The 27805-nt window shown below is 41.2% G+C and overlaps 1 protein-coding gene across 1 annotated transcript; it reads right to left on the bottom strand.

The window, feature by feature from the left end:
* Positions 1-846: 846 nt before the first annotated feature.
* On the bottom strand, positions 847-27725 carry CHMP4C (charged multivesicular body protein 4C). Its single transcript, XM_026012962.2, has 5 exons — positions 27365-27725; positions 8381-8558; positions 5280-5394; positions 1961-2126; positions 847-1772 (listed from the first exon to the last, which is right to left on the bottom strand). Exons 1-5 carry the CDS (start codon positions 27552-27554, stop codon positions 1711-1713), a joined length of 711 nt encoding a protein of 236 aa, XP_025868747.1. The 5' UTR covers positions 27555-27725; the 3' UTR covers positions 847-1710.
* Positions 27726-27805: the final 80 nt, after the last annotated feature.

The raw sequence follows: 27805 nt of genomic DNA on the forward strand, positions 1-27805 counted from the left end.
CAGTAAGGGGAGGGGGGGGCACCAGAAGTGCTCACTTCATTTGTCTCCTTTTCAGGAATCATAGTCAAGTGCTGCCCATTGTCCAATGTCTGTAAACTATTGTTTCATATATTTTGTCCAGTTGTTTGAAGGTGGGAAGTAAATCCAGTTCCTGTTTTTCTATCATGGCCCAAAAGATGTAAAAAAAGCTCATAGTCATTCATTTAGTAAGCATTTACTGAATACCTACTGTATATGACGAACCGAGTGGAGTCCTTGGCGATACACTCTTGAACTGGAAGAGGTGGAGTCCACACCCTCCTGGTTCCCAGCCCAGCAGGGAAGACAAAAATAATTAAGCAATCACTCAACCAATATGAGCCCTGACAGGTGATTAGAGAGAGAGTACTGTGAAAACATATAACAGGGAGACTTGACTTAATCTGTGCAATCAGGAAAAGTTTCCCAAAATAAAGAACATTTTAACTAAGATTTAAGGAATAAGTAAGATTTGGTATCTGTGTGTGGATGGTGGGAAGACTGCTACGAACAGCATATGCAAAAGGCCTGTGGCAGGATGGACCCATTAGAGATCAAGTCCAACCCTTATAGTTCCCAAGGAAGCAGCAAAGGTTCCGGGTTGATGACGTGGCTGGTCATACTGTGTTAGCAGCACAACAGGGGCTGGAATCCAGGACTCTTACCTCCAGCTTTAGTGCCCTTTCCACTCCATTATGTAGCTCAGCAAATGCAGAGACTACTAGAACACTTTATATAATGACATTTGTCATTTTATGGTCCATGACATATTAGGAACAATACATAATTTTGTCATTTATTTTCATTTAAAAATAACGATGGCCGAAATTTTACTCATGATATACTTTTAATCAACTCTTTATGTATTTACAAGGAATATGCCATAAGGTGTAAATACGTACAAGAGAGCACAAAATGGAAAAGAATGAACGCTCACACATTCAGCACGCTGAAGCCATAACAGCATCGTAATGGCCCGGGAGTGTTAACACGGCTTCCTAAGTGGCTAAATTACACCCAGGAGATCCTCGCTCAGCAGTGTAAGCTGTTAGTGCTCTCAGACATTTTGGGAAGTGCATCCATTGCCCCATTCCAAGCTTAATTGCCATAATAAATGTCAATTAAAGCTCCTTTAAGATTTTAAACTGCAAAACTCAAGTGAAACTATTTATGTATGGACTCACATAAGACTTCTGGTACATGAAGTCTCTCCTACAAGAGACATAGTGTATTTACACTTACTGTGGGATAGATAGGTTCTAACAGGCACACTCAGCAAAACTGAAAACTCTTCACTTCGAAGAGAACGCTATTTTCTCTAGCATCACTTTTACGTGGCTTATAAACTGTCATATGTTTTCTATGTTAATAGAATCCGTTCTCCTTCAACAAATGTATACAGAGCACCAACTAGGTGCTGGGACTGGAAATACAGGCCTGTAACAAGACAAACACCCCCTCCCATCAGCATGGCGAGATCCTCCCAGAAGCTACCAGGAAGTCCCTTTCCACCCCTGATTGGATGTCTACACACGATTCCTTGTGACTTGTGCTTATAAGGCTTAAAAGACAATTACTCGTCCAGCGTAAATATAAAACGGGGTCTTTGTTAACTTCTGAATGTGGCAAAGACATTTCTTTATGTCTTAGGTACAGTTCATTAAGTCAGGTGTCGACGAATTCCATTTTAGTTTAAGGAGCCCAAGCTGCCAATTGTTTGATGTCATCATCTTCTTCTGTCCTCTTGGAAGATGCTAAAATGTAAAAATGGATAAAAATTAGCAAGTGGTGGCCTTCACACCTGCAGCACAGAAAACAGGTTTGAATACAGGTATTAAATGGCATATGTTTATGAAATAAAAAATAAGTGCTACATGGAATAGGCCTGGCTAGCGGTTTTCAGGAACTATCTGACCGTGGGCGGTTGAGAGGGGCAGCACACCTGCTCGAGATCGACGTGCGGTCGAGGACACGCCCGACGTTCCACCTGGCAATCTATCTGGCTGTGCTGGGAGGGAGGAAGAAGGCACATTTGGAAGTCGGATATTTGTCATCTTCGTATTTAATGCCTCCTGCTCCAATTCTTCAAGTTCTGCCATCAACTCATCCTGAACATAAGAGAAAGAAAGAATTATGGAGTTAACGTTTTAAGAAGTGGGTTTCCTCAAACACAATAATAAGAACATCTGCTACCCAATTGATATGTGAGAACCCGGTGAAATGGAATATTTATTTTAAAGACTAACTCCTTCTTGCAACACTGAGCAATGATTAAAAATGAATATTTTGGGTTGTGCAAATTTGTTGTAGTTAATCTTATAATACTTCAGTAAACAGTTATTCGAGTAATTTGTGCTTGCTGAATATATAACCTCTACAGTTTCTAGGAAATTTGCACCTTGCTTGTCATGTTTCCAATGTATCTTTTCTTTTCTACTGTGACAAATTAAGAATCTGTAAAACTTTAATTGGAGCAAATACATATTTTCAGCTGGGCTAATGCCTATGAAAATAAAACAACAGGTACAGCAAAACCATGAGGTGCAGAAAGTAAAAAGAACCAAAGATACTATGGTTTCTCCGTTAAAGTACCAAAACCAGTAAAAATCATGCTGTGTGGTTGGGTTAAGAAAACTTCAACTCAAGGTAGGTACACTGTACTTCTTTCTTTTAGCTATGGTCTCAGAGAGTCTGTTTTAATCTTCTTCAGAGAGACAAGACCAGTTTGAGATTTTAAGAGCACAAGTCACCTTACGTCAGATATGAGCTCACTACAGAGGTTCAGATCTAACTGACTCCACGAGCACCCAAGTAGAGTCCAATCCCCCCGAGAGAGGTTGGGAATCAAAACCAAATTTGTCATTATCAGAACTCTAGGGCTGTCACTATTAGAAATGACCCAAGACACTCTTCTATTCGACCAAGGAGATTCTTTGTTTATTCATTCATTCATCATTGAACAAATTTATTGAGAGCTCACGCATGGTCAGGTATTGAACCCAGTATTGGGGGTGCAAAAGGTGAATCAACAGTCCCTACACTTAAGGAACTCATTATTGAATGTGGGAGAATGGTACCTAAACAAATCATTATCTTATATTAAAATGAGAGGAGAGTAACAAAACTTTGGGCCAAGACAGGATATACTTAAGCCAACCACAACATTTAATCAAATCAATTTATATCAGATGTGCAGCAAGCTTAATGATTATCTGACCACTGCTAAATCTACCTCAAGAAAAGGAAATAAATCATGAAAGTGTATGTCATTAGGCCACGTGAAATAGCAGGGTCAGTGTAATATGTGCTTTCTGGTTTTCCACAGGCTATGTGAATACAGTGCCTTCAGAATATTCTGATGCCTATTTCTGCTCACAAAACAATTAGAGATAAATATAGTAAGTACAGTAATGGCTGGACACACTATCCTACGCTGAATGTGTGCCTGGAATTGCCAATAGCACTTGACAGTCCTCAACAGCACCGAGAAGATACTGATATCTTCTTAAGCAAACATGATAGAATAGTCACCTCCTCCATCGTTTACAGACTGAGTATCAAACACTTGTTCACTGATAAAATAATTTTTGAATTTAAGACACTAAAAAAAAAAAAAGAATTTAAGAAACTTCAGAGATAAGCTAGCAATCCATTAATTCTCCTTTTATAGATGAGGAAACTAAGGGTCAGAAGAGTGAAGAGACTTACACAAAGTTGAGCAACAAATTGCAGAACCCAGGCGTCCTGGTGAGCCCAGAGCCCTTCCACCATTTTGTCATGCACTCATGAGATGCTTCTTACCCTAACCGGGGGTAGGCAACATTCTCTGTACAGGGCCACATAGCGACATCGTAGGCCTGCTGGCCACATACAGTCTCTGTTGCACAGCCTTCTTGGCTTCTACTGCTATTGCTCTTACTAACCTGTAACCTCCTTAGCTCAGGCACCGTACAAAGAGACCATGGGAAGGATTTGGCCTCAGGCACCATACAAAGAGACCATGGGAAGGATTTGGCCTAACAGCCAAATTTTCTAACTCCTGGTCTACATCATTTTGAGTGGGAGGAGGAAGATATGTCTTTCTATTTTAATTCCAGTATAATTAAAATACAGTGTGATGTTAGTATCAGGGGCACGGTATGGTGATTCAACAATTCTATACATTACTCAGAGCTCCTCATGATACATGCAGTCTTAATTCCCTTCACTTGATTCACCTTTCCCCTCACCCGCCTCCCCCCTGGCAACCACCAATTTGTTCTCTATATTTAAGAGCCTCAGGTTTTTTGGTCTTTTTTTATTTGTTCTGTTTCTTAAACTTCACATGTGATGGTCTGCAGCACTTTTAAAAGTTGTTGAGGGACACCTGGGTGGCTCAGTGGTTGAGCATCCGCCTTCAGCTCAGGGCGTGATCCCGGGATCCTGGGATCGAGTCCTATATCAAGCTCCCCGCAGGGAGTCTGCTCCTCCCTCTGCCTAGGTCTCTGCCTCTTCTCTCTCTCTGTGTCTCTCATGAAAAAATAAATTTTAAAAATCTTAAAAAAAAAGTTCTTGATACTCAATTCTCATTTTCTCTGTTTCCATGGAACCACATCTCAGTAGATGTAGCATTTTTTAATATCACATAGATGTAGGAAGTCAGATTCTTTCCCATACTAATCAGAGAGCTGGAAACATTTTGAAACATATACTAGTCTTACTTATGTGTGCTTTGAGTAGAACAATTGAAATTCACAGTGCAGACACCACCATTGTAATTATAGTCTCTATTATTGGACTGATTAATCTAAATGGAATGTGTTAATAATGCCACTCTACATTTATTTTGTTTCATAGCCTGAGTAATAAACAGAGGCACACTAACCTCTAATTTAACAACTACAGAGCATGATATGTCTGTTCCTTGCAGAGTGACACAATCTGCTTTGTTTTGCCCAGATGTGTGAGCACTGGATTCCTCGTAATGGTGCTATTTAGGCTTCACCCATTAAAAGTCACTAACTCTACATAATCACATACTGCCTTCCCTTAATAGCTGAAAACTTAATTAGGGGTGGTTTGCTAAACCATATTAATCTTTATTTTAAATCAGGGCTCCCAACACTTCATTTCCCCCCTTAAGAGAAGTGCATCACTAACAAATATCACTTATTCTTTAATGATATTTAAGAGAATATTTAGGAAAACCTGCCTGATACATATGGGAGGAAGCTATCCTTTTCAGCAACCACATCCTCTGTTCTTTACACTGTGATACCTACCTCATCAAAGTCATCGCCAAATCCAACCCGTTGAGAAAAGGCTTCTGAGATTTCTTGGGCAATATCCTGTTGCTCTGTGATCTCTTGCATCAAATCATCTATTTTGTTCAGATCCCTGGGCAATAATATGTTTTTGAAATATTTTAGAATTTTACTTTAAAATTATGAATTTAGATATAATCCCATATGAAAAATGAGTCAATTTAATGTAAACTCTTAGTTATTTCAGTAGGATGACAAAAATCTCTGATGAGAAGATTTACCAACTTTAAAAATAACTTGCATTTCAAGAATACTAATAATCCTGCAAATGCACATATATTTTAAATATTTGATAAATAGCCATTACATTTGGAAGTCACTAGAGACTATGACAATATTTGTAGATGCATTTTGAGATTTTGTCTGGTAGGGCATATGTAAAATTTAATATATGCCACTATGTATCAACTCAGCAGGAAATGATGCCATGGACCCCCAAGGACCATTATGACCAAGATAAACAGCCACTATCTGAGAGCAGTCTTTTAGAGAGGCTGAACTCTGGAACCAGAGATTTTCTAGAACACCTAATGGCTCTGAGCTGCTGACTCCCTGAGGGCTTTCCCATAGCTGCTGATGCCAGGCAGAGAATACAAATGAGAACAGGGTGAGCCCTAGGAAGCCCTCAGAAGAATCAGAACTTTGGCACAGGAATCCAGGTAGCCACAGGCCCACGATGGGCAGCTGCTCTGAAGACAGTTTCTAGCACCTGAGCCCCCCACCCCACCTGGACCCTAACCATCAACCTAGGCTGTTCGTTCTGAAGGCCAGGATCTGGACTGCTTTGCTACCACCCTGTCTCTGAATCATTCCTTCAACTCTGAAACTAGGGCAAACTGATTGAGAACCAGAGGAGTGACAATTTTCCTCATTTTTAAGTGACCTAAACACTGAAATTGTGATTCCCAGTGGAATAAATAAATATTTTGCAAGTTTCTCAGACTATGGGAAAACCCAAATATTTTTACATTAAAAAAAGTTTTCTTAAAAAAAAAAAAAGTTTTCTTTTAGCATCCTCCTATCACTTATTTCCAATCATTATAATTATATTTATAACAAATATACAAGGAACTTAATTTATGAAAAGGAGTATGAGAAAGGCACAGCTAGAGTTTGGGCCTCAGGTTGAATTTTTCTCAAAAGGAATACAGTGGAACGCGGCTGCTCAGCTACCTGGAGAGAGAGGCTGTGGTTCTGTGCTACAGTCAGCACCTCACTTATAGGATTCTGTGATAAAGTCAGCACCCTGCTTACAGCAACGCGAGAGAATTTTGACTCTGATGATGACTCTAATGATCTTTCTGAAGCTGTCAAATGACAGCTGGTTATCAATGAGTTATCAAGGCAAGAAAATGTCAGCAACGATGGCTTCACTGACCCCTGCATCCACTTTTCCCATCCACAGACACTTCTCTTTATTCCTCAGGCATTCATCGCTCTTGTGCACCTTTGACCCAGATTCACTATCATACCCAATCTTGGGAAAGGATCAGGTCGCAGGCATTGATTTCTCAGGATGAATATAAAGCAAATTATCAGGAGCCTCACTACCACTATGAGTATTGACACTGAGTGCTTACTTTGTGCCAGAAACCATGCGAAGTGCATTGTATCTAGTATCTCATTGACTTTCACAATCACTACACGAGGTAAGTACCATTATTATCTCCAATTTACAGCTAAGGAAATTGAAACAGGGAAAGGCAAAGTAATTTGCTCAAGGACAGTTGGTAATGAAACAGATTATAACTCAGAAAATCTGACCTCAAATCTATGCTCATAGCTATTATTCTAGGTCAATGTTTCCCAAACACCTGTTAATATCAGAATCACCTGGGGAAAACTTGGTGCTAAAAACAAAAAGGCCCAATTCCTACCTTTCTTCAAGGAGTCCAAGGAGCCTGGGCATCTGTGTTCTCTTTTGTAGCTTTCCAGGTTTGATAATCAAAGTTTGACAACAACCATTATTCGATAATTCTAACATTCTCAAAGATGTTGACATTAAGGCCTTTTAATTTTTTTTAACTTCATTTTTAAGTTTTTGGGGTTTTTTTTTAGATTTATTTGACACACAGCACAAGCAGAGGGTGAGCAGCAGCAGGAGGGGGAGAAGCAGACTCCCCGCTGAGCCTGATTCCAGGACCCTGAGACATTTAGGCCTTTTAAAAACTATAGTGTGGGGGGTGCCTGGGTGGCCTAGTCAGTTAAGCATCTGACTTCAGCTTAGGTTGGGATTTCAGGGTCCTATGATCAAGCCCCACATCGGGCTCCCTGCTCAGCGGGGAGTCTGCTTCTCCCTCTCCCTCTGCTGGTCCCCACCCCCACTTGTACGCTCTCTCTCTCACTCTCTCTGAAATAAATAAATAAAATCTTTTTTAAAAATTAAAAAAAATTGGGATCCCTGGGTGGCTCAGCGGTTTGGCTCCTGCCTTTGGCCCAAGGCATGATCCTGGAGTCCCAGGATTGAGTCCCACGTCGGGCTCCCGGCATAGAGCCTGCTTCTCCCTCCTCCTGTGTCTCTGCCTCTCTCTCTCTCTCTCTCTCTCTCTCTCTCTCTATGTCTATCATAAATAAATAAATCTTAAAAAAAAATTTAAAAAACCGGGATCCCTGGGTGGCTCAGCGGTTTAGCGCCTGCCTGTGGCCCAGGGCATGATCCTGGAGTCCCAGGATCGAATCCCACATCGGGCTCCCTGCATGGAGTCTGCTTCTCCCTCTGCCTGTGTCTCTTCCTCTCTCTCTCTCTCTCTGTCTCTCATGAATAAAAAAATAAAATCTTTAAAAAAAATTTAAAAAACTATAGTGTGAACGTATTCACAGGTGGAATGTGAGACAATATTGAGGCAACTGGGAAACAGAAAGCGAAATGAATAACTTTTCTCATGGTCTTTTTTTTCCTACTGTAACTTCTATTCTTTCTTTGAGGGGGCATTCCATTCCAACATGTCAAAAAACCTTAAATGGGTAACTCCATTCCTGCCAAAGTCACCATATAGTTCCAAAGGCTCTTCTCAACGTTGAGGGAATTAATGACTTGAAGGGAGACCAAAGTCACTCACATGTTTTCATGAACTGCTTTCATCGCTTTTGCCGCAAAGCCCATGTTTCTTAACACCTCGGTGTTGGTGTGTGAGTTTTCCAGGGCTTCTCTCTGGAACTCAATGGTGGAAAGTGTGCCATCAATCTGAGCGAGCTGCTTTTCAAACCTCTTCTTCCTCTTTAGTGCCTGTAATGCAGCTAAATAAGGGAGAAGCCACATTTATAAGGAGAAAGACCAAGCCACTAGATCAAGAGACATTTGCTCAACACCAACCATAGACTCAGCATTGCTGATCCCTATAGATGACGAGGATGCCAAATAAAGCTGAGAAACTAACACTGCCATCTGACCTTTTATATTCCATAAAATATATCTCATAAATATTTCTGTCAGTATAGTATTTTAGAAATAGAATAGATAAAAATATGAGTAAAAATCATGCAGTAGAAAAATAAAAACTCTGAAGGAACAAAAAAAATCTTAATAATTGTCTATTCTAGCCCAATTTCCTTATTTCAAAGACAAGCTAATTGAGATCCAGGGAAGTTATGTGACTTCCTTGAAGGTAAAAACTGAGTGGCAGCTGGAACCAAAACCAAGGATGATGAGCTTCATGTCTTGGTATAAAATGATCATGAGATGGTCAGCAAGGTTACATCCAACCATGGGCATCCATAAGCTCAACACTGCTTGAGTCATAGTCAAGGATGATATGACACACTTGGTAAGAGAAAAGAGTGTTGCCTTCAGTGAAATATCCAAATACCCTCCCATTAGCTCTTCAGCAAAATAACCTTACCTGCTTTATCTGAAAAATCACAAAACTAACAGGGTCCATTTGACTCTGGCACTCCCTCCCCCAAAAAATACAATATGAGTTTTGATAGGGTATTTAGGGACAGTGCAGGAAAACAGTAGCAGAAGAATGGTAATATAAAGATAATTCAATGGAATTGACAAAACTCAAATAGCTTTATGGTTTCGGAGTGAAGCACATAAATTACAACAACAGATTTCTGAGAGAAGTCTCTCTTCAAACTCTGTTTTAGTCAATTTATTCTTGTAATTCCAAGAGATTTGGTTTACTTATTATACCCCTATCCAAACCATTCTCTATTTTCTCTCTTGAAATCCCAATATGATGGATGTTGGATTCCTTGGCTCTATCCTTCAATCTATAAATTTATTTCTCTTTTTGTTCTATGTTCTGGGATAAATCCTTAAGTTTACATTCTGAATTACTAATTAGTCTTCACCTATATGTATTCTATTTTTTGCTCCTTTATTTTTAATTATTTCTAATCATTTTTTAAATTATGTCTTTAAAAAATAAATTATTCAATTTATTTTAAATTCTGTTTTAATTATGTCTCCTCTCTTGAGTTTGGTTGTTTGCTTTGCTTATCTTAACCCTTTCTTGCAATTACCTTTCATCGAAATTCTTCTGAGTCTGTGTTGAAAGTTCATATTTATAAATGAAAGACTAGAATAGTTAGTATAGTAACTGGGGTTCTTGTAGTTACATAAGTATGTTTTCCCATGAGGTCTCTCTCTTGAAAGGCAAGGCTGCCCAAAGCTGTGTATAAGAAGTGTTTGTGTTATTCCATGGGAGGGAACAAGCAGACAGGCTTAACAAAGAAAGGCTTTATTTTAGGTGTGGAACACTGCTCTCTATCTCCCTGGGGATATCCCTTTCCCTATCCTTCCCTGCCCACTGTGGAAGTCCAGAATTATCAGGTTCTGCTTGGTTTCCCTCTCCAGGTACAAAATCACAGTTTAAGTCCCTGCTGACTAGCACTTACACTTTATTTAGAAAAGAGCTTTTACTTGTTTAACCTGTCCTTTAGGAAAAAACTAAAACAATTTTTTTAAAAATTGTCTGGCACGAAGGCCTTTCTATGATATCACACAATATCATCCTGTAGAGAAGCTCATCACATGAATGACCAGAGCTGTGTCAGGGTTTTCTCCCCAAGATGGAAAGAATGGCCCATTGACCCTCTGGGTTAAGGCTCTACCTGTAGATCCATATGTACTGTTGCATTTATTACACTGTATTATAATTATTTGTAAAACCTCTTCTACCCCACCTTGCCTACACTAGTTAGAAGCCCTTTGAAGAGAAATGTGGTATCCTAGTTTCCTGTTTCCCCAGTCCCAGGCCCAGTTTCTGGCACATGGCCAATAAAATACAAAACAAAAATTAACACTGAGTATTTGTTATATGCCAAACTGGTGCTAAGTGCTTTATGTGAATTATGTCATTAGCTCTCACAAAAACTCCAAGAGTAGACACTATTATTGGTCTACTTTACAGGAGATGAAATAAATATTAAATAAATAAATCCTATAATTTTGTAAACATAGTATAATGACAGGATGGTATAATAGAAAATGTATGGACTTCAAGGCCAGAATGTACCTTCCCCCATGATTTAATAGATACGTACTCTTGGGTAAGTCACTTCCCTTGTTTGAGCTTCAGTTTGCTGTTCTGGAAATGGGGATATAATCCCCACAATGCTGAGGGATTGTTTAAGAATCAGAGATAATTTATGGAAAACACCTTATACAGTCCCCATGCAAGGTAGACAATTAACAACTAGATAATATTATTAAAAATAGCAATTTATATAACACTTATTAATTAATGCAATTGTATATCTTATTTCAGAGACTAATGAGTAACAAGTTACCTATTTTTTCATAACTCATAACAGGAACATAATACTAGAAAACACTAGAAAATATTAGAGTTAGGAAACCTTAGGAAGCTAACCTTCAAATACACATCTCCACCCAACATACCCAGAAGTGGAATGTTACAAATGTGACTCCTCCCTATCCTGTTAGGCTGGTTCGGTGTCTATACTTACTTGGAACCTGACTGGTATCCTTTGACCTAAAAGTATTTTCCTCTTTTTAGAAACACTTTAATGTTCTCTATTTAAAAATACACCATGTTTCCTAGTAAGAATTTATATTAGATTACTTTCTAAAATTCAAAAAATGCAATTTGATTTAAAGGATGAGACTTCAGAGTTACTAGATTTACATTTTAATCCTACCCCTACCAATTAATGACTGTGCATGATAACCTTGGAGTGTGACCTTAACTCTTAAGTGACATTCTCTACTTGGACAATAATAATAATAGCAACAACAATAATATGCAGATGACAACAGACCATTGTATTCTGGAGTCAAGTTGCCTACTTCCAAACCTAGACTCCATCTATTCATAGCTGTGTGACCTTACATAAGGTGGTTATTGGAAAATAAGGATATAACTCACTCAGTGGTTGAGGATTAAATGAAATAACATATGCAAAGTATTTAGTGTGGTGCCTGACACATAGTGAGTGATTACTAAATACTGAGGACCTTCATAATCATCATCATTATCTCCTTCACAGGGCTGTCAGCACCATATGGTGGGAGCCGCATGGTATAATGCCCAACCTTGCAAATGTCTGTTGTTAATAATAATGAGTTCTGGTTTGGACACAATTTTAAGTGCCTATGTTAACATACAGTTTCTGCCCTTCAAATTGTGTGGGAGGAATTTGAAAATTCACTAAGAGGTGAGATCTCAACTTACACTTTAATTCCCATACCACGAACTACGAATTGGCCTACACCAGAGTCCTAATCTCAGAGGGAGCCAGGCAAGTCATGAAAGTGAAGTGAAGCAGAGAGAGGTTAGGGAGAAAGGCCTTCTTTGTTTTCTCACCTGTGAGAGAGAACAAGACAGAGGAATATTAGTCTACTATAATAAAAAGTAGTACAAGAGTGATAATAAAGGATAGTGGACCCTGACCCCCAGGATCAAGGAGTCAATGGGAAGAAGCAGAACTCTGGCAACCAGGAAAGCATAACCCTGATCTACCAGAAGCAACACCCACTGGGCTCCAGTCCACAACTACCATGCCCAGCCCTCCAGAGGCCTAACAGAAGCAAGAAACCTAGATTGGCATGCAAAGTCTTCCAAATTTAAAATCTGACTTACATTTTTCCAAATCACCTCGTGTGAGCAAACCCAGTGATTTCCGCACCGCTGGATCTGGCCCCAGAACACCTGACACCTCCTGTGACTTCTGTCTGGCACAGTACACTTCTCCCAAACACTAAGACAAGAGGCTTACGTTCCAAGGAGCCAAGAAGGGTATGTGAGGAGTCTCCTTGTGAGCCGGTTCTCACATGAAAGGATGATGCCTCAGGCCCACCATGAATTAAGACAGGCTTTGATTTGGGGTTTTTGTTTTTGTTTTAAGATTTTAATTATTTATTTGAGAGAGAGAGCACGAGCAGGGGGAAGAATGGAGGGAGAGGAAGAAGCAGACTCCCCTTGCAGCAGGGAGCCCGACCACATGGGGCTTGATCCCAGGATCCTAGGATCATGACCTGAGCCGAAAGCAGATGCTTACCCGACTGAGCCACCCAGGCACCTCTTGATTGATTTTGTTTTATAATAAACAATTTGGGAAAGAAATGGCTGCATATTTTCAAAGACATGGAACAAATACTGCAAACTTCACATTGCTCCTGTTTTGGGAGAGAAGGATGTTTTTAAAGCCATGTAATTTAACCTGGGTAGAAGGTGCAATTCAATCTTCAAACTCCTGTCTGTGCTTTTAAGCACCTGGTGAGAGCTGGGCAACATTCTTTCTAAAACAAAGCTATCTACTGTTTTGTTTTGCAGTGGAGAAACAGCCAAGGGTTTTGCTTCCGAGCTTCACAATGATGTCCCCTCGGCAATGGATTCAAAGAACAGTGAGTAGTCCACACTGCTGTAAGGGTCGCATGAAGAGCCCTTACTACAGCTCAGTGAGGATAGGGGCTGAAACTTAAGAATTACTCACTTGAACCAAAATTCCACCAGCCTTAAGCAACTTTACTCCACTACTACATTGCCAGAGGAGGAAGGCTTTCAGTCACCTATTAAAAACAACTATACATGGCAGGAAAAAAAGTTACAGTTTCATTGCTCCTATAATATAAAGGGCATCTTGGTTTTAAAGGTCAGTCTGTTTTTCACACACTGAGTATCTAAATGTGTGCATTGTTAATCCACTAGTGGTCCAAAAAAAAAAAATATTTTAGAAACCATCATATCGGGATCCCTGGGTGGCGCAGCGGTTTGGCGCCTGCCTTTGGCCCAGGGCGCGATCCTGGAGACCCGGGATCGAATCCCACGTCGGGCTCCCGGTGCATGGAGCCTGCTTCTCCCTCTGCCTGTGTCTCTGCCTCTCTCTCTATCTCTCTGTGACTATCATAAATAAATAAAAATTAAAAAAAATTTAGAAACCATCATATCCAGTGACTATCGACAAACCTGTTGGTGAAATATGAAACTGCATTATGACAGCTCTTCCCTCTACCAGGAATGGATGATCATTAGAAAAGGCCTAAAAGATGGGGTCTGGAGGAGAAATCCCAGAGTGCTTCAGGTACATACGTCACACATAATTGATCATGTTGTCCTTTGCTTTTAACTGGGAAGTGTCGTAATCATGTGATTTTATTTGAGAAACTTTAAGGTAAGCCCTGTTCTTACTCACATACCAATCACTTTGTTAATTAAATAATACCTTCTATTTATGGCACCTTGTTTTAGTTCTTGAAAAACACAATCTGAATAAGCATGATGGTAAGCATTCTACAGACATAAAAACAAAATGTTTAAAGTCACAGGTTAGACTGAAAACAGCTGGGATCATACTAGAAAACTGTAAGGTTCATTTGCCCAGCACCACCCCATCGTGAATTTCCCTGGCCATCTTCAGTTTGAAAAAATATATATTCTTATCCATTCATTTCAGCCACTCCATGAGTATACACTGAAGATCTCCCCCACCCCCAGTATTATTATGTTAGGCACTGCAGGGACAAAGAAATAAGGCTATAATCTCAGAGGATCAAATATGCAATGGGTGTTCAACCACTTATTCATCATTGAACAAGCATTTATTAAGCACCTACTATCTTCCAGAAACTGTGACCACAGATACTAACAGGTATAAGTTACATTTAAGCAGCAGAGGAGACATATAGAATAACAAGAGACTTGTAGAAGGTAGGGTGGGCACACACAGGGAATGGACGAGGGATGGTGTCACAGAGGCAATGGAGATGAAGCCAGGGTGACAGTCTACACGTATACACAAACAGCAAACACAGCATAGGAAAGAACACAAATGATAAAAGGTGTCACAGGATGGAGTCACCTCCACAACGCAAATCTCCTGCAAGACAAGGTGAAGTTTCTGGCTGAGATATATGAGAAACCAGAAACTATAAACCCCAAAACAGAGCACATCACACCAGCTCGCCACACTGGCTGGATCTTATAAGTAACCTCCCTATTTTCAGAGGTCTCACCAATATTAAATGTCCTAGAAAGGGTCAAGAGCAAGCTAAAAGAAGACCAGAACATGGCAACGATGTGGTGAATTATACAATGGTGAAGCAGATGCCTGAGAAAACAGTAGAAAGGAAAGAGTTTGGAGAAAGTAAGAGATATCCCAAGGAAAAGGACATTTGGAAGTGGACTGCTGCTGTAAGCAAGCCAGTGACGGTGGACTGAAAATGCAGGAAAAAAAAGAGAAATGGTGATTGATAAAGTATGAAAGACTAGAAAGAGGTAATTAACACCCTATCCCATCTCCGGAAAGATAGGAAATGGACAAAGGAAGTTAAAGTTCATTTCCAACAGAAATCATGCTACTCTCCTTTTTCTGAAAAGCTCACAGCTACTTTTGGAGATCGAAGCAGTTCTTACTGCCAGGATGTTGCATGAGAGATTATTAAATCTGAGAGCGAAAGGTCATGACCAAAAAGTGCTATCAGCCTTGAGCTGTCGAAAAAGGAAGAACGCTTGCCTAAGACTCATTTTATATATCCACTGAAATTCTTATTTCTTATAATTAATTGCTTCTGAGGTCGATTGCTCCGAAAGTCAAATTAACCTGCTATTGGAACAACATACCAATGTAGTAATTAAAATGTACTTGATATTCTTTGTAAAAACCCAATTAAATGTTTGACTAGGAAGCATATATAACTGAATGGATGAGTTTTTTTTACCTGCTACCAGTATTATTAGTAACCTCACACGTTGGTAACCTCTATGGGGCTGCTACTGCCTAAAATGCAAGGAAAATAGGATGAATATGAAACCAGCAAATATTAAATAGAAAAAGTCAGAAATATGGGCACCTGGGTGGCTCAGCGGTTTAATGTCTGCCTTTGGCCCAGGGCGTGATCCTGGGGTCCTGGGATCGAGTCCCGCATTGGGCTCCCTGCAAGGAGCTTGCTTCTCCCTCTGCCTGTGTCTCTGGCTCCCTCTCTGCCTCCCATGAATAAATAAATAAAATCTTTAAAAACAAAAAGTCAGGGCAGCCCGGGTGGCTCAGCGGTTTAGCGCCGTCTTCGGCCCAGGGCATGATCCTAGAGACTCGGGATCAAGTCCCTCGTCGAGCTCCCTGCAAGAATCCTGCTTCTCCCTCTGCCTGTGTCTCTGCCTCTCTCTCTCTGTGTGTCTCTCATGAATAAATAAATAAAATCTTAAAAAAAAAAAGTCAGAAATAGTGATTATACTTAACTCTAGGGTAGACATATGTACCTATAAATGTAATTCCATATCACATGTGTACATATATACATGGTTGTATGTAGCTATATACATGTATGTACATGTGTTTACACATGTACATATGTAATATGTACATGTATATAAATGTGTGTACATATATGTACAGCATAGTTCTATTTTTCTACTTGCAGCAAGGATTCCTTTTCATATGATACACCAACATTTCCTACTATTTTGACTGTGGCTTGCAGGTGCCCCTGAGAACCAACAAACTATACCCCTACAGTGCCCTTTAACTCTCACTGTCTTATGATTCCATGATTATTCCCTTGAGATTCTATGATCAACAAATCTTGAAAAATATATAGCTCCTATCCTCAAGCTCCTATCCAATTTCTATTTGAATTTCTTTTTTTAAAAATATTTTATTTATTTATTCATGAGAGACACAGAGACAAGGCAGAGACACTGGCAGAGGGAGAAACAGGCTCCTTGCAGGGAGCCCGATGTGGGATTTGATTCAGGAACTCTGGGATCATACTCTGAGCCAAAGGCAGATGCTCAACCACTGAGACACCCAGGCATCCCTCTATTTGAATTTCTTTAAGAGAAGGTTTACCCTGCAATTGGTGATGAATTATTCTTTAACTTTGCAAGTGTAAGTGGGAGAACAATACTCAACAAAGGAAGATAGTTTATATAATAAAAATTTTCAAACTCCTCACAAAAAGGTAAACCAAAAGCTCTTATATATGTGATCTTTAAAATACATGTAAATTGGTTTAACATGATTTTATTTTTTCCTGCTGCAGTTAACAAAGTATAAGTTTTGAGTTAGGATAATATCTTTGTTCTGACTCCAAGGTTATATTGACTTTCACCTACATGTACTAAATATGGTCATGGAATTTACACTGCTCACTGAGAAAGGCCTATTCTATTGACCAATATTACTTCTAAAGCAAATAAGGTATGGATATGTAGTATATAGGACTATGTGAAAGAATCAAAAAGATTCACCAGAAATTCATATTTAAATAGAGAATAAAATGTCAGAAAGTGTCGAATATCTGGCTGCATGATTTTATTCCTCTAAGTTTATATGTGAGCCAAATGTAAAAGTATACATTGTATTTCATTTAAGCTGGATGGTTGACATTAAATTTTAATTTTTAAATACTTCAGCTTCTGCTGCAAGTATTCCCAACTTTTAACAGAGAATAATCAACTTCTCCTTGCCTGTAATTTTTAAATCACCATTCTTGTTGCTGGCTTTTGAGGGGTGGTTTTGTTTTTGGCATGTAAGTCACTAGGTCGCTAGATGGAGGAAGAGTTGATAGAGGTTGCGCAGATGACAGTCGGGCTTTAGCTAACCCCATCCTCTCACTGGAAAGACCCACAAGCGAGAGATACCTGGGAGAAGGGCTTAGCAGTGGGCTCAAAGATTCATTGGTTTGGATTTAGGAGTTCATTGCTTTAAAGCATAAATTTTGGACTAAATCCCAAATATTTCCAATAAGCAATTCTCTATTAAGAACCACTTATTTGAGGTAAGAAATCAAGATCACTGGTATATGAAAGTCAGTTATTCGGGAAATAGATTACTATTTGCTTTATATTTATTCCAGACTCTTGCTGTTTTGTTCCTTCTCCTTCTGTAAGCTTATAAGCCAATTGTGTTTGTTGAACTTCTATCAAAGGATAGTCAAAAAAAAGTAGGAAAAACTAAAATTACCAGTCTGTACTAAAGTTCTAGTCACAGTTTCCTATGGCAAAAGGTTGAGAATGGAATTTTTAAAAATAAATCCTCAATATTACCTACGTCTTTTAAGTACCTGCGATAATTTTGTTCTTTAAAAGTACAAATGGAGGGGTGCCTGGTGGCTCAGTCAGTTGAGCAATAGATTCTTGATTTTGGCTCAGGTCATGATCTCAGAGTCCTGAGATAAACCCTGTGTTGGGTTACATGCTCAGCAGGGAGTCTGCTTGGGATTCTCTCTCCCTGCCCACCCCACTGTGGTGCGCTCGAGCTCCCTCTCTCTCTACAAAAAAAAAAAAGAATCTTTTTACAAAAGTACAAATAGATTCACATATATTTAAGTATATAACAAAAAATAAATGCCAACATAAATCATTCTCATCTTTTCCAAAGCTGATTGCCAAAGCAAAGCACTGTAAACTTAAAAAATCTCAGTCTTAGAAATGGCCTTGTATCTCACTGGTTAGACTATCATGCATGTGTCCTGTTTTCTTGAAAACAAAATCTGATCTGAAATTAGTAGTTCTAAATACTGAGGAACACAGTAATTCTAAGTACATCTGAGGGCAAGCTTACAATAATCTCCTGCTATCGTTTCTCAAAACTGTATAAATCATATGACTTTTGCATAATCATGGTGTCAATACATTTTCTACCTTTTTGTGGCTAATTCAATTAATTACAAAATAGTATACATCAAGGAAAATTGTATTCTTCATATAATGCATTTTGCAAAAAAAAAAAAAAGCTCTATTATCCAGCTTTGTGAAACTTAAAATGAATAATAATAATAACTGTTCCAAAATGTATTATGATGCTCCATATTCATGACGGGGAAAAAAAACACCAAAAAACCCTCAGTTAGTTACATAAGAAATAGTACCAATTACCCTTCTAGAAGTAGCTACAACACATCAGCAAACTGTCAAAAATCTGTTCCACAGACTTTTTCTAGAATGCTTCTAGAACAGAGACACCCTACACTCTAGTTTCTGAGAAATTAGAAAAGAAGACAATGATAACTAGAAGCCAATATGAGCTCACAAAGATGAAAAATAGCAAACTAATCTCATTGACCTGTTTTCTTTGGGTTACTAGATACTGACTCAAGGTAAAAAACCACAGGCCTCTCAACCAGCCTTCTCACATTATGCACATCAGAATTAACCAGAAAGGCTTGAGTACCACAATCCTAAACTTACCCTAGACTTCTTGAGATAGAATTGCCTGGTGTGGCATTTTAAAAAGCTCTCCAGGTGAATCTGGTGAAGCTAATATACTCTCAGTTCATAAATCAGCATTTGGGAATCAGAGGTGTGTGAATATAGTTTGGTTTCAGGAATATAACTCACAAGGTATATTGAAGCATTGTTAGGGAAAAGAGAAAAAGGTGGAGAAGTAAGATGATATGGGCTAGAAATGTACATCAGGTATCTTCATAGCTAGATGAATAACTGAATTCATTGAGCACTGATCTGTCAAATTGGTAATGATGCCTTACTCAAATCTTAGATGAAATGTTATTACTGGAATATAAAGGTTATCCTGAAAGGAAGTCTCTAGAGGCATGCCATGAGGCTCTGTCCTTGAGTTCTGTCTTATTCAATGTATTTTAACAAATACTTTGACAGAAGAAAAAAACCAAAAACACCTGTTGATCAAATTTGTGACTGGTTCGGGCAGCCCAGGTGGCTCAGCGGTTTAGCGCCGCCTTCAGCCCAGGGTGTGATCCTGGAGACCCAGAATCGAATCCCACGTCAGGCTCCCGGTGCATGGAGCCTGCTTCTCCCTCTGCCTGTGTCTCTGCCATTCTCTCTCTCTCTCTCTCTCTCTCTGTCTCTCATAAATAAATAAATAAATAAATCTTTAAAAAATTTGTGACTGGTTCAACAAAAAAGAAATAGCTCATATATAAGACAATGAAATTAGAATTTCAAGATTTAACTGAAAATAAGATGATCGCGAACAGAAATAAATGTAAAATACCGAATGCAAGCCTAACATATTGATTTAAATGGGGAGAGGGTAAATCTGGCTGGGATTTTGCACTCTTTCCAAATCCACTGGGAGAAGGCAACTGACCTGCATCTGAAAAAGCACAAGCAAATTGAGACCGTCTTAACAGAACAAAAGAGATAACAAGCCCATGGCATTCTGCTGGTCCCGGTACCTAAGTGGGTGAATGAGGGTATAAGTCTAGAGGATCCCTGCCAGGGCTGAGAGAGGGAAGGGAGGTAGTAGGAAAGTGAGAAGTTTTAACACCCCAGCTTAAGTGAGTAGGCTCCCAGGGCCCATTCAGATATCTTAGGTTTCCCCACCAGGGGTGAAAGCCCAGGGGGAGCTTCTGAGGTGGGGCAGAGAAACTGAAGGTGAAAACTGAAGAAGGGTCACATTTCCATTGATGTATGTTTTCCAGAAGAAAGTAGTTGAATGGAGAACGAGACCTGACTCGCATATGGGTCCTTAATGCCCCAGGAATAAAACTTTTTCTTTTCTTTGGCCCTAGAATACACGGAGTACAGTACAAAATTATCAGATAATCGAGGCATCTGGATGGCTCAGTTGGTTAAGCGTCTACCTTTGGCTCAGGTCACCATCAAAGAGTCCCTGGATACAGGCCCATGTCTGCTTCTCCCTCTCCCTCTGCTCCTCTCCCTGCTCCTGCTTTCTCTCTCTCTCTCAAATACATAAAATCTTTTAAAAAATCAGATAATCAAAGGCAAGCAGAATACTTTATCGTGATGCTTGGTTTTAACTTGAATTCTGGAGAACTCTGAGACTCTTCAGGACTATGGAGTCACAGTACCAGGTGGACTTCCATCAAGAAAACTAATACAGGGTAGCTAATGGTCGTCCGTCAGAAGCTTCAGGAATGTTTCTTCAGCAAGAAACAGAAGGGAGGTGGGTGGATATTTCTCCTCTGAGTCTCTGATTAATAGAGGAGGAAAGAAGCAACAACAGGAATGGTGAGGGTAGAAGATGGAGTAGAGGTTTCTAGTTTAGCAGCTCATGGAATATTACCTGCCTCCTCAGTTCCCAAGCTGTAGTGGGCATCGGAATCACGGAGTTATCTCTTCAAAGTTCAGAGTTCTGGACCCCATACTCCACCTACTATATTAGAACGTTGAGGGGGGTCCTTGTGAGTGTACATTTTAACAAACATCTTCAAGGAAGTCTGATGGGGGTGACCTGAGGGCCACGTTTTGGGAAACTCTCTTAAGAAAGGAGGTCACCAAGTGAGTGATATCTCCCAAGAGACTTCCCGTCCATCAGGGCCCTGCATTCTGCATCAGTCTCATGTCACCTGAGCCATGCATGCCTGTGCGCTCACTACTTGGGCAACAAAGCTGATACACAACTGACACAGACGGCATTCTTTTTATACAGAAGTCCGTCCGGTCGTCTGTGTCTGAGACTGCAGAATTCAGCTCCATGACAACCATAATAAAAAGCAAACTGAAGAGGAACCAAGGAGGTTCGTACATGAGGCTAAGCCAATGGGAGCGTGCACACACCCCAACTCCAAGGAACATCAAGTCTGCGTCACAACTCTGAAAGCAAATTCGGCCTTGCCAAGAAATAGCCCGGGCTTCAAAGAGAGCTCTTACTCCAAATAAGACTCTGCCCTCAGATCTCACCCATCAGATACCTGATGGAGGAGCAGAAGGGCCTCAGCTGCCAGGTTTCACTGGAATCATGCGTAAAGATACTGAAGAGGGGTTGTGACCGAATTTGCTCCTTCTTGGTCTTAACCTTTCATCCCTATCAGCCCATTGCCCACGGCCTGAGGCCTGTGGATAACCCAGACTGGAGCCATCCCTCTCCACATAATTACATATTTGAAGTTCCTGCTCAGCCTAGGAAAAGGTAAGCAACAGAGGCACCTAGGGTGCAAATTTAAGAGGTAATCACTCTCAGGGGCACACAAGTGTGTGCCAGGGGTCTCTCTTACCTCCCACTAGACCAGGCCCTGGGAAGCAAACCTTAGCACAGTAGGGCGGTAACTGAGAGGTGACTGAGGGAGTTCAGGTCCGCAGAACAGGGGACACAGAAAAATGACTGCAGGCCTTCACGTGGGACAGATGGAATAGATTTATTCCTCTTTTTTTAAAGATTTTATTTATTCATGAGAGACACAGAGACAGAGGCAGAGACACAGGCAGAGGGAGAAGCAGGCTCCCTGTGTGCAGAGCCTGATGCAGGACTCGATCCCAGGGCCCCGGGATCATGCCCTGAGCCAAAGGCAGACACTCAACTACTGAGCCACCCAGGTGCCCCTGGAGTAGATTTATTCTATGTTATTCCTGAAGACAAAATTTGGACCAGTAGGTGGAACTTAGTAGGAAGCCAATTTCAGCTGGGGGAAAAAAAATACTGTTATCACGAGGGCTGACATTTATAGAGCACTGAATTAAGGGCTTTATACAATAATGTCATTAATCCTCATAACTCTGAGGACTAATCTTCTCCTTGCCATGACGCAGATGAGGAAACCGAGAACTAGGCAGGCCTAGGAAATGGTCTAGAGCCACACCGCGTCTAAGTGGCAGGGCGGGGCTAGGAATTGAACCCAAAGTTGTCTGCTTTGAAGCCGAGGCTCCTGACTGCAACACTAAGTTATTGTCTATCAAATGTGTAAAAACTGGATCAGGACCTTATATTTAAGCAAAACAAAACCTGTGGCCATCTCTTGGTGATTATTTTTTAATAATAAAAAAGAGATTATTTTTAAAAAGACCTCAAAAGGGAGGTTGGAATAGTGACCACTAAGGTGTTCCACCAATCTAGTGTGGCAGGAGGGGTTTGCAGTACGCTGGGATACCGATCCCTTTAGCTCCTGAGGCCCTGGGGCACCAAGAGTCCCCAAGCTGCTTGTCCCTGGTTATCCCAGAAAAGCACACAAATATTATCAGTGCCATAGAGGCCATGATGTGAGAAAAGGTTAGGAAGCACTTCCAAGACTTAAGGACCACATATTCCTAACTCATTAACATTACTATGGATTTAAGCTCCTCATCCTTAAGCCCCCCCCCACCACCACCACCACCACAGGGAAGAATCACGGGTGGGGGCCTTTTTTTTTAGATGGATTGATTGATGACAGAGAGAAAGAGAGAGAGAGAGAGCACAGGCTCAAGCGGGAGGAACAGCTGGGGAAGGAGGGGGAGAAAGAATCTGAAGTTGACTCCACACTGAGCCCCAAGGCGGGGCTGGATCCATGACCCCAAGATCCTGGCCTGAGTGGAAATCAAGAGTCAGACGCTTAACAGAGTGAGCCACCCAAGCTCCCCCTGGGGGCACTTTAAAAAAAAATATTGATGCCTGAGCCCCACCCCAGTCAATTATATCAGAATCTAAGGGGTGAGACCCAGGCATCAGGGGGACTTTATATACAGCCAGGATTGAAAACTGCTCTCAAGGTCGACTCTCAGGGTCGGCCTGAGAGGCTCAGTTGGTTAAGCACCTGCTGGCTCAGGGCATGATCCTGGGGTCCTGGGATCAAGCCCCCATCAGAGACCCCTGCTCAACAGGAAGCCTGCTTCTCCCTCTGCCCCTCCCCCATTTGTGCTTTGCACACTCTCTCACAAAATAAATAAAATCTTTTTTAAAAATTAAAAAATCAAAACTGCTCCTGATGACAGTGCTCAAAAGAAAAAAATTAAGTAGTCTGTAAAAAGTCTGCTTTTCCACAAAGCAGATTACCAGTTGTAGAGCAGGGGTACTCTACATAAACTGCATTAAAGAATTCCTGACCTCCAATGTTTTTTTTTCATTTTTTAAATGGGACTACTAGAAATTTGTTTTTTGTTTTTTTTTTAATTGAGTTGTTTTATTTTATTTTTTTATTTATGATAGTCACAGAGGGAGAGAGAGAGAGGCAGAGACACAGGCAGAGGGAGAAGCAGGCTCCATGCACCGGGAGCCCGACGTGGGATTCGATCCCGGGTCTCCAGGATCGCGCCCTGGGCCAAAGGCAGGCGCTAAACCGCTGCGCCACCCAGGGATCCCTAGAAATTTGTTATTATTAGTTTCAACTAATAATTTAGGTAGAATTTAGTGATTCACCAGCTGCATATAATCCCCACTGCTCATTCCAACAAGTGCCCTCCTTAATGCCCATCACCCAGTTACCCCATGCCCCCACCCAACTTCCAAAACTTTTAACCAAATTATAAATCTTGTTCCAAGGGTTAATCTTTTAGATCAACAGGGTCCTGAATACCATGGGTGTTGCCCAACCAATTTGGTAATGAACACTCAGGTTCTTTTTGGGAAATTACGGTAACTACCAAAGAAGTTGAAGTGAGAAGAATTAGCGACGCCTGCACAATTTAGATGAGATACGGTAAGAACAAGTTTCAGACTAAATTCTGCATAAACAAACATACACTGGCAAGCAAAACAATGAAGCCTGACTCAATGTCCCCTCAGGGGCTCCAATATACCCCATATGAAAAGCTCACTGAAGGGACGCCTGGGTGGCTCAGGGATTGAATATCTGCCTTCAGCTCAGGGCCTGATCCCAAGGTCCTGGGATCAAGCCCCACATCTGGCTCCCCACCAGGGAGCCTGCTTCTCGCTCTGCCTGTGTATCTCTCATAAATAAGTAAGTAAGTCTCACTGAAGGCAGTGACATGCCCTGGTAGGGTGCTGTGCTCCGTGCGAGGTGCACTCTGTCAAAAATATACCTGAACCGAGAACCAGACACGGTGTTCATCTGCGATCGAGCCTCAAGTACCATTTTAATGTTAAATTAGTTATACATCTAGTAGATTCTAATCATTTGTTCTTACAATGGGAAGCAAGGAAGTGTCTCCAGACTAGTTTAGCCAACCCACGTATTTAGAGTATCTATAATTTCACCACTGAGATTTCATTTCTAACACCATGCTAATTTAAAAGTTACTTGCTTTACCAATAAAACCCAGTTTTGACATTCAGAAGGCTGCCAAAGCTTCTGTTGTTGTGGAGAAATAGATTACCGCAGAATATGTATTGGCCAGGAGTTTGCCCCTTGTTTTTCTTTTTCTTTCTTTTTTTTTAACATATATTTTTTTATGATTTTATTTATTTATTCATGAGAGACACAGAGAGGGAGAGAGGCAGAGACAGAGGGAGAAGCAGGCTCCATGCAGGGAACGCCCTTTCTGATACAATGTTAACTGGCCATTCAACCTCCTATTCTTGGCAGCAAGCTAGCTGACGGATCATGTCTAGAAGTAAAACTTTAACTGCATGTACATAATGTCACTCAGATTATAAAGTACAGCCCTTATAGCACAATATACAGCCCTGTGTAAAATACAGCCTTGTATAAACAAGGCCCATTTTGTACTAACTATATTGGGCTTGATTAAACCATGTATGTGAAAATATTTCTTAGTAGCTAATGGAAAACAGAAACTATGTGTGCATGACATTATCCCATTTATTTGAAAAATGCTGATATTGACAGGTCTTCTAATATGTGGGTCTGGGATTAAATTCTTTCCACAGTTTAGAGTACAGATGAACTCATGCTAACTAGCCTATTTCCGCTCCCACAACCACTGTTAGAACTAGGCCTGGGCTAAAACCTGTGAAGTTCCCAAGGATAAATGATAAAGAGTAAGTGGCCTTTTCAAACCCCAATTTGTTATTTGCACACGATACACGCATCTGTAACTTCCCTGACTTAAGGAAGTTAGATTGATGCTCTTAATTAATGTTGTCTTTAATTCTGTGGGAGGATCTTAATAAAGCCATTTGCAATATACTTTAATGCATTACCAGTTGGAGACCATTTCTGGGAAAAAAAAAATCAATAAAATGTAGATTACCTTACATTTTTGTCTTCTGAAAGCAAATCTACATTTTCACCACTTCCTAGGAGCAGATGTTCAATTTTTAAGATTTTTTTACACCAGTATTTACTGAGCAACCACTGTAGATAAAACGATATACAGACCCAAAAGAGAGACAGAGACATCCCTTGACAGACATCAAGCAAATTTCAGAGTGCCTATCAAACTGAAGAGGGGAAAAAAAACAAAACAAAACAAAACAAAACAAAACTGAAGAGGAAGAGCAGAGAAAAAGACCTGCCAATGACTTTTTAGCAAGCCATAATGGCATAGTATCTCTTTAGAAATTGCCATTAAATCGCTTCCCAAAATGTTTTCGGACAGAAAGTAAAAACAGAAACCAGTATTTAAAACAGGCCAGGATATAGCAGCCCAGCAGCAGCAGAGAAAAATGAAACTTGGCCTTTTTACTGTTGGTAGTTAAGTGGACGCAAATGTATCAGGCACATTTTTATGGGAAGCAGCAGGGTTTTCAAGGTCAACTCCAGAAGACATTACTCCTTTCCTGCATTAAACAATGGCAGCATCATTTGGGGCTGAGTAAATCTCCCCAAGCCTTTGTTATGACTAAAGAAGCCTGACTTGTGGATGCAAGTTCAGGGTTAGGTGGTGGGCAGAGTTCTGTTACTGCCGCTCCTATTTCTGAGTCCGCCACTGCAAAACCACTTTTCTTTCTGGTGTTACAAGACCAAATCATTTCAACTTCTCCCTGGGTTTTATTATATGTGTCACTGTGCTGTTCAGACCTACTCTCTATAAAGAGCGCAGTACGCTGAAGAAACCAATTAACTCTGTAAAGCAACAAAGGGTTCAAGGTGCGACAGGAGCACCAAGTGTCATTACTGGTTCAAAGTCCCTCGTGTGGTAAAAACCAGTGAGAGGAAATATAATATTTAGTTCCTCGACTATTTTTTAAAAATAATAACTTCAACAGCAGAACAGCCAACGAAACTCTTCAACGGCTTAGGAGCAAGGTAAAACCAGAACATACTAGAATATACTCCGCTAGAGATTTCTATGCAAGTTAAAATGTGTGATCCAATATATATAAACACACGACAGAAAACTTGATATTTGAGGTCAGCAGGGCTGGGCTAGGGTCAGGCAAGACAGGAGTAAATTTAAGATGGGAGGCAAAAAAAAAAAAGTCAGGAATCAAGATAAATAATATTTTAATGCAACGTCTTTAAAGTTCAAAATTCACAATGGACAAAATAACACATTAAAAAAAAGTCAAATAAAAGAAGTGCCTTGTAGAACGACGTAAGGGCCAGAGGCAAAAAAAAAAAAAAAAAAAAAAAATCAATAATACCAATTCTTGGATCCCTGGGTGGCTCAGCGGTTTGGCACCTGCCTTAGGCCCAGGGGGTGATCCTGGGGACCCAGGATCGAGTCCCACATCGGGCTCCTGCGTGGGGCCTGCTTCTCCCTCTGCCTGGGTCTCTGCCTCTCTCTCTCTCTCTCTCTATCATGAATAAATAAAATCTTAAAAATAATACCAATTCTTATTTTCTTTCTTTCTTTCTTTTTTTTTTTTACATGTAGATGTTTTGCTCATCATCGGTCTTTTGTATTAATTCTGAGCTTTTTAAAGCGTGTTCTTTACTGGGCCTCCCTAACAGCCTGCCCTCCAGGGTTGTGCCTCCTGAGCCGGGGGGTCAACAGCAGCTCCTGGAAAGGCCGCGGGGGGAGGTGCGGCCTCCCGGGCGGGTCCCCCAGGACCGGGCTTGCAGGCGGGGTGGGGGTGGGGGTGGGGGTGGGGGTGGGGTGGGGTGGGGTCCCGCCTGCCCCTGGCTCCGGGCCTACCTCGCGGATTCCGCGTGCCGTGCTTCTTGGCCAGGGTGAGCTCCCTCTGCACGCGAGCCTCCAGGTACTCCTGCTTCTTGCCCAGCATCTCCTCGGTCTCCCGAAGTCGGGCCAGGGCCTCCTGCGGGCTGGGGGCGGCCCGGCCCTTCGAAGAGCGCCCGGCCCCGAAGAACTTGCCCAGCTTGCTCATGGCCGCGGCTGCGGGGGGCGAGCGGCCCCGGCCTCGGGAGCGCCCCACTCCGGGGACCCGGCAGCGACGCCGCGCTCGGGTCTGGGCCCACCGCCCACAGGCAGCGCTCCCGGGCGGGCGAGTCGTCGGGGCAGGTGACACACGCCCCTGGGCAGTTCCTGGCGGCCGGGCCCGCCCCGCGGGGCGGCGGGGGCGGAGGGGGCGGAGGGGGCGGGGCGGAGGGGGCCGGGGGGCCGGGGCGGAGGGGGCCG

Source organism: Vulpes vulpes, chromosome 13, assembly GCF_048418805.1.
Source record: "Vulpes vulpes isolate BD-2025 chromosome 13, VulVul3, whole genome shotgun sequence".
Lineage (NCBI taxonomy): Eukaryota > Metazoa > Chordata > Mammalia > Carnivora > Canidae > Vulpes > Vulpes vulpes.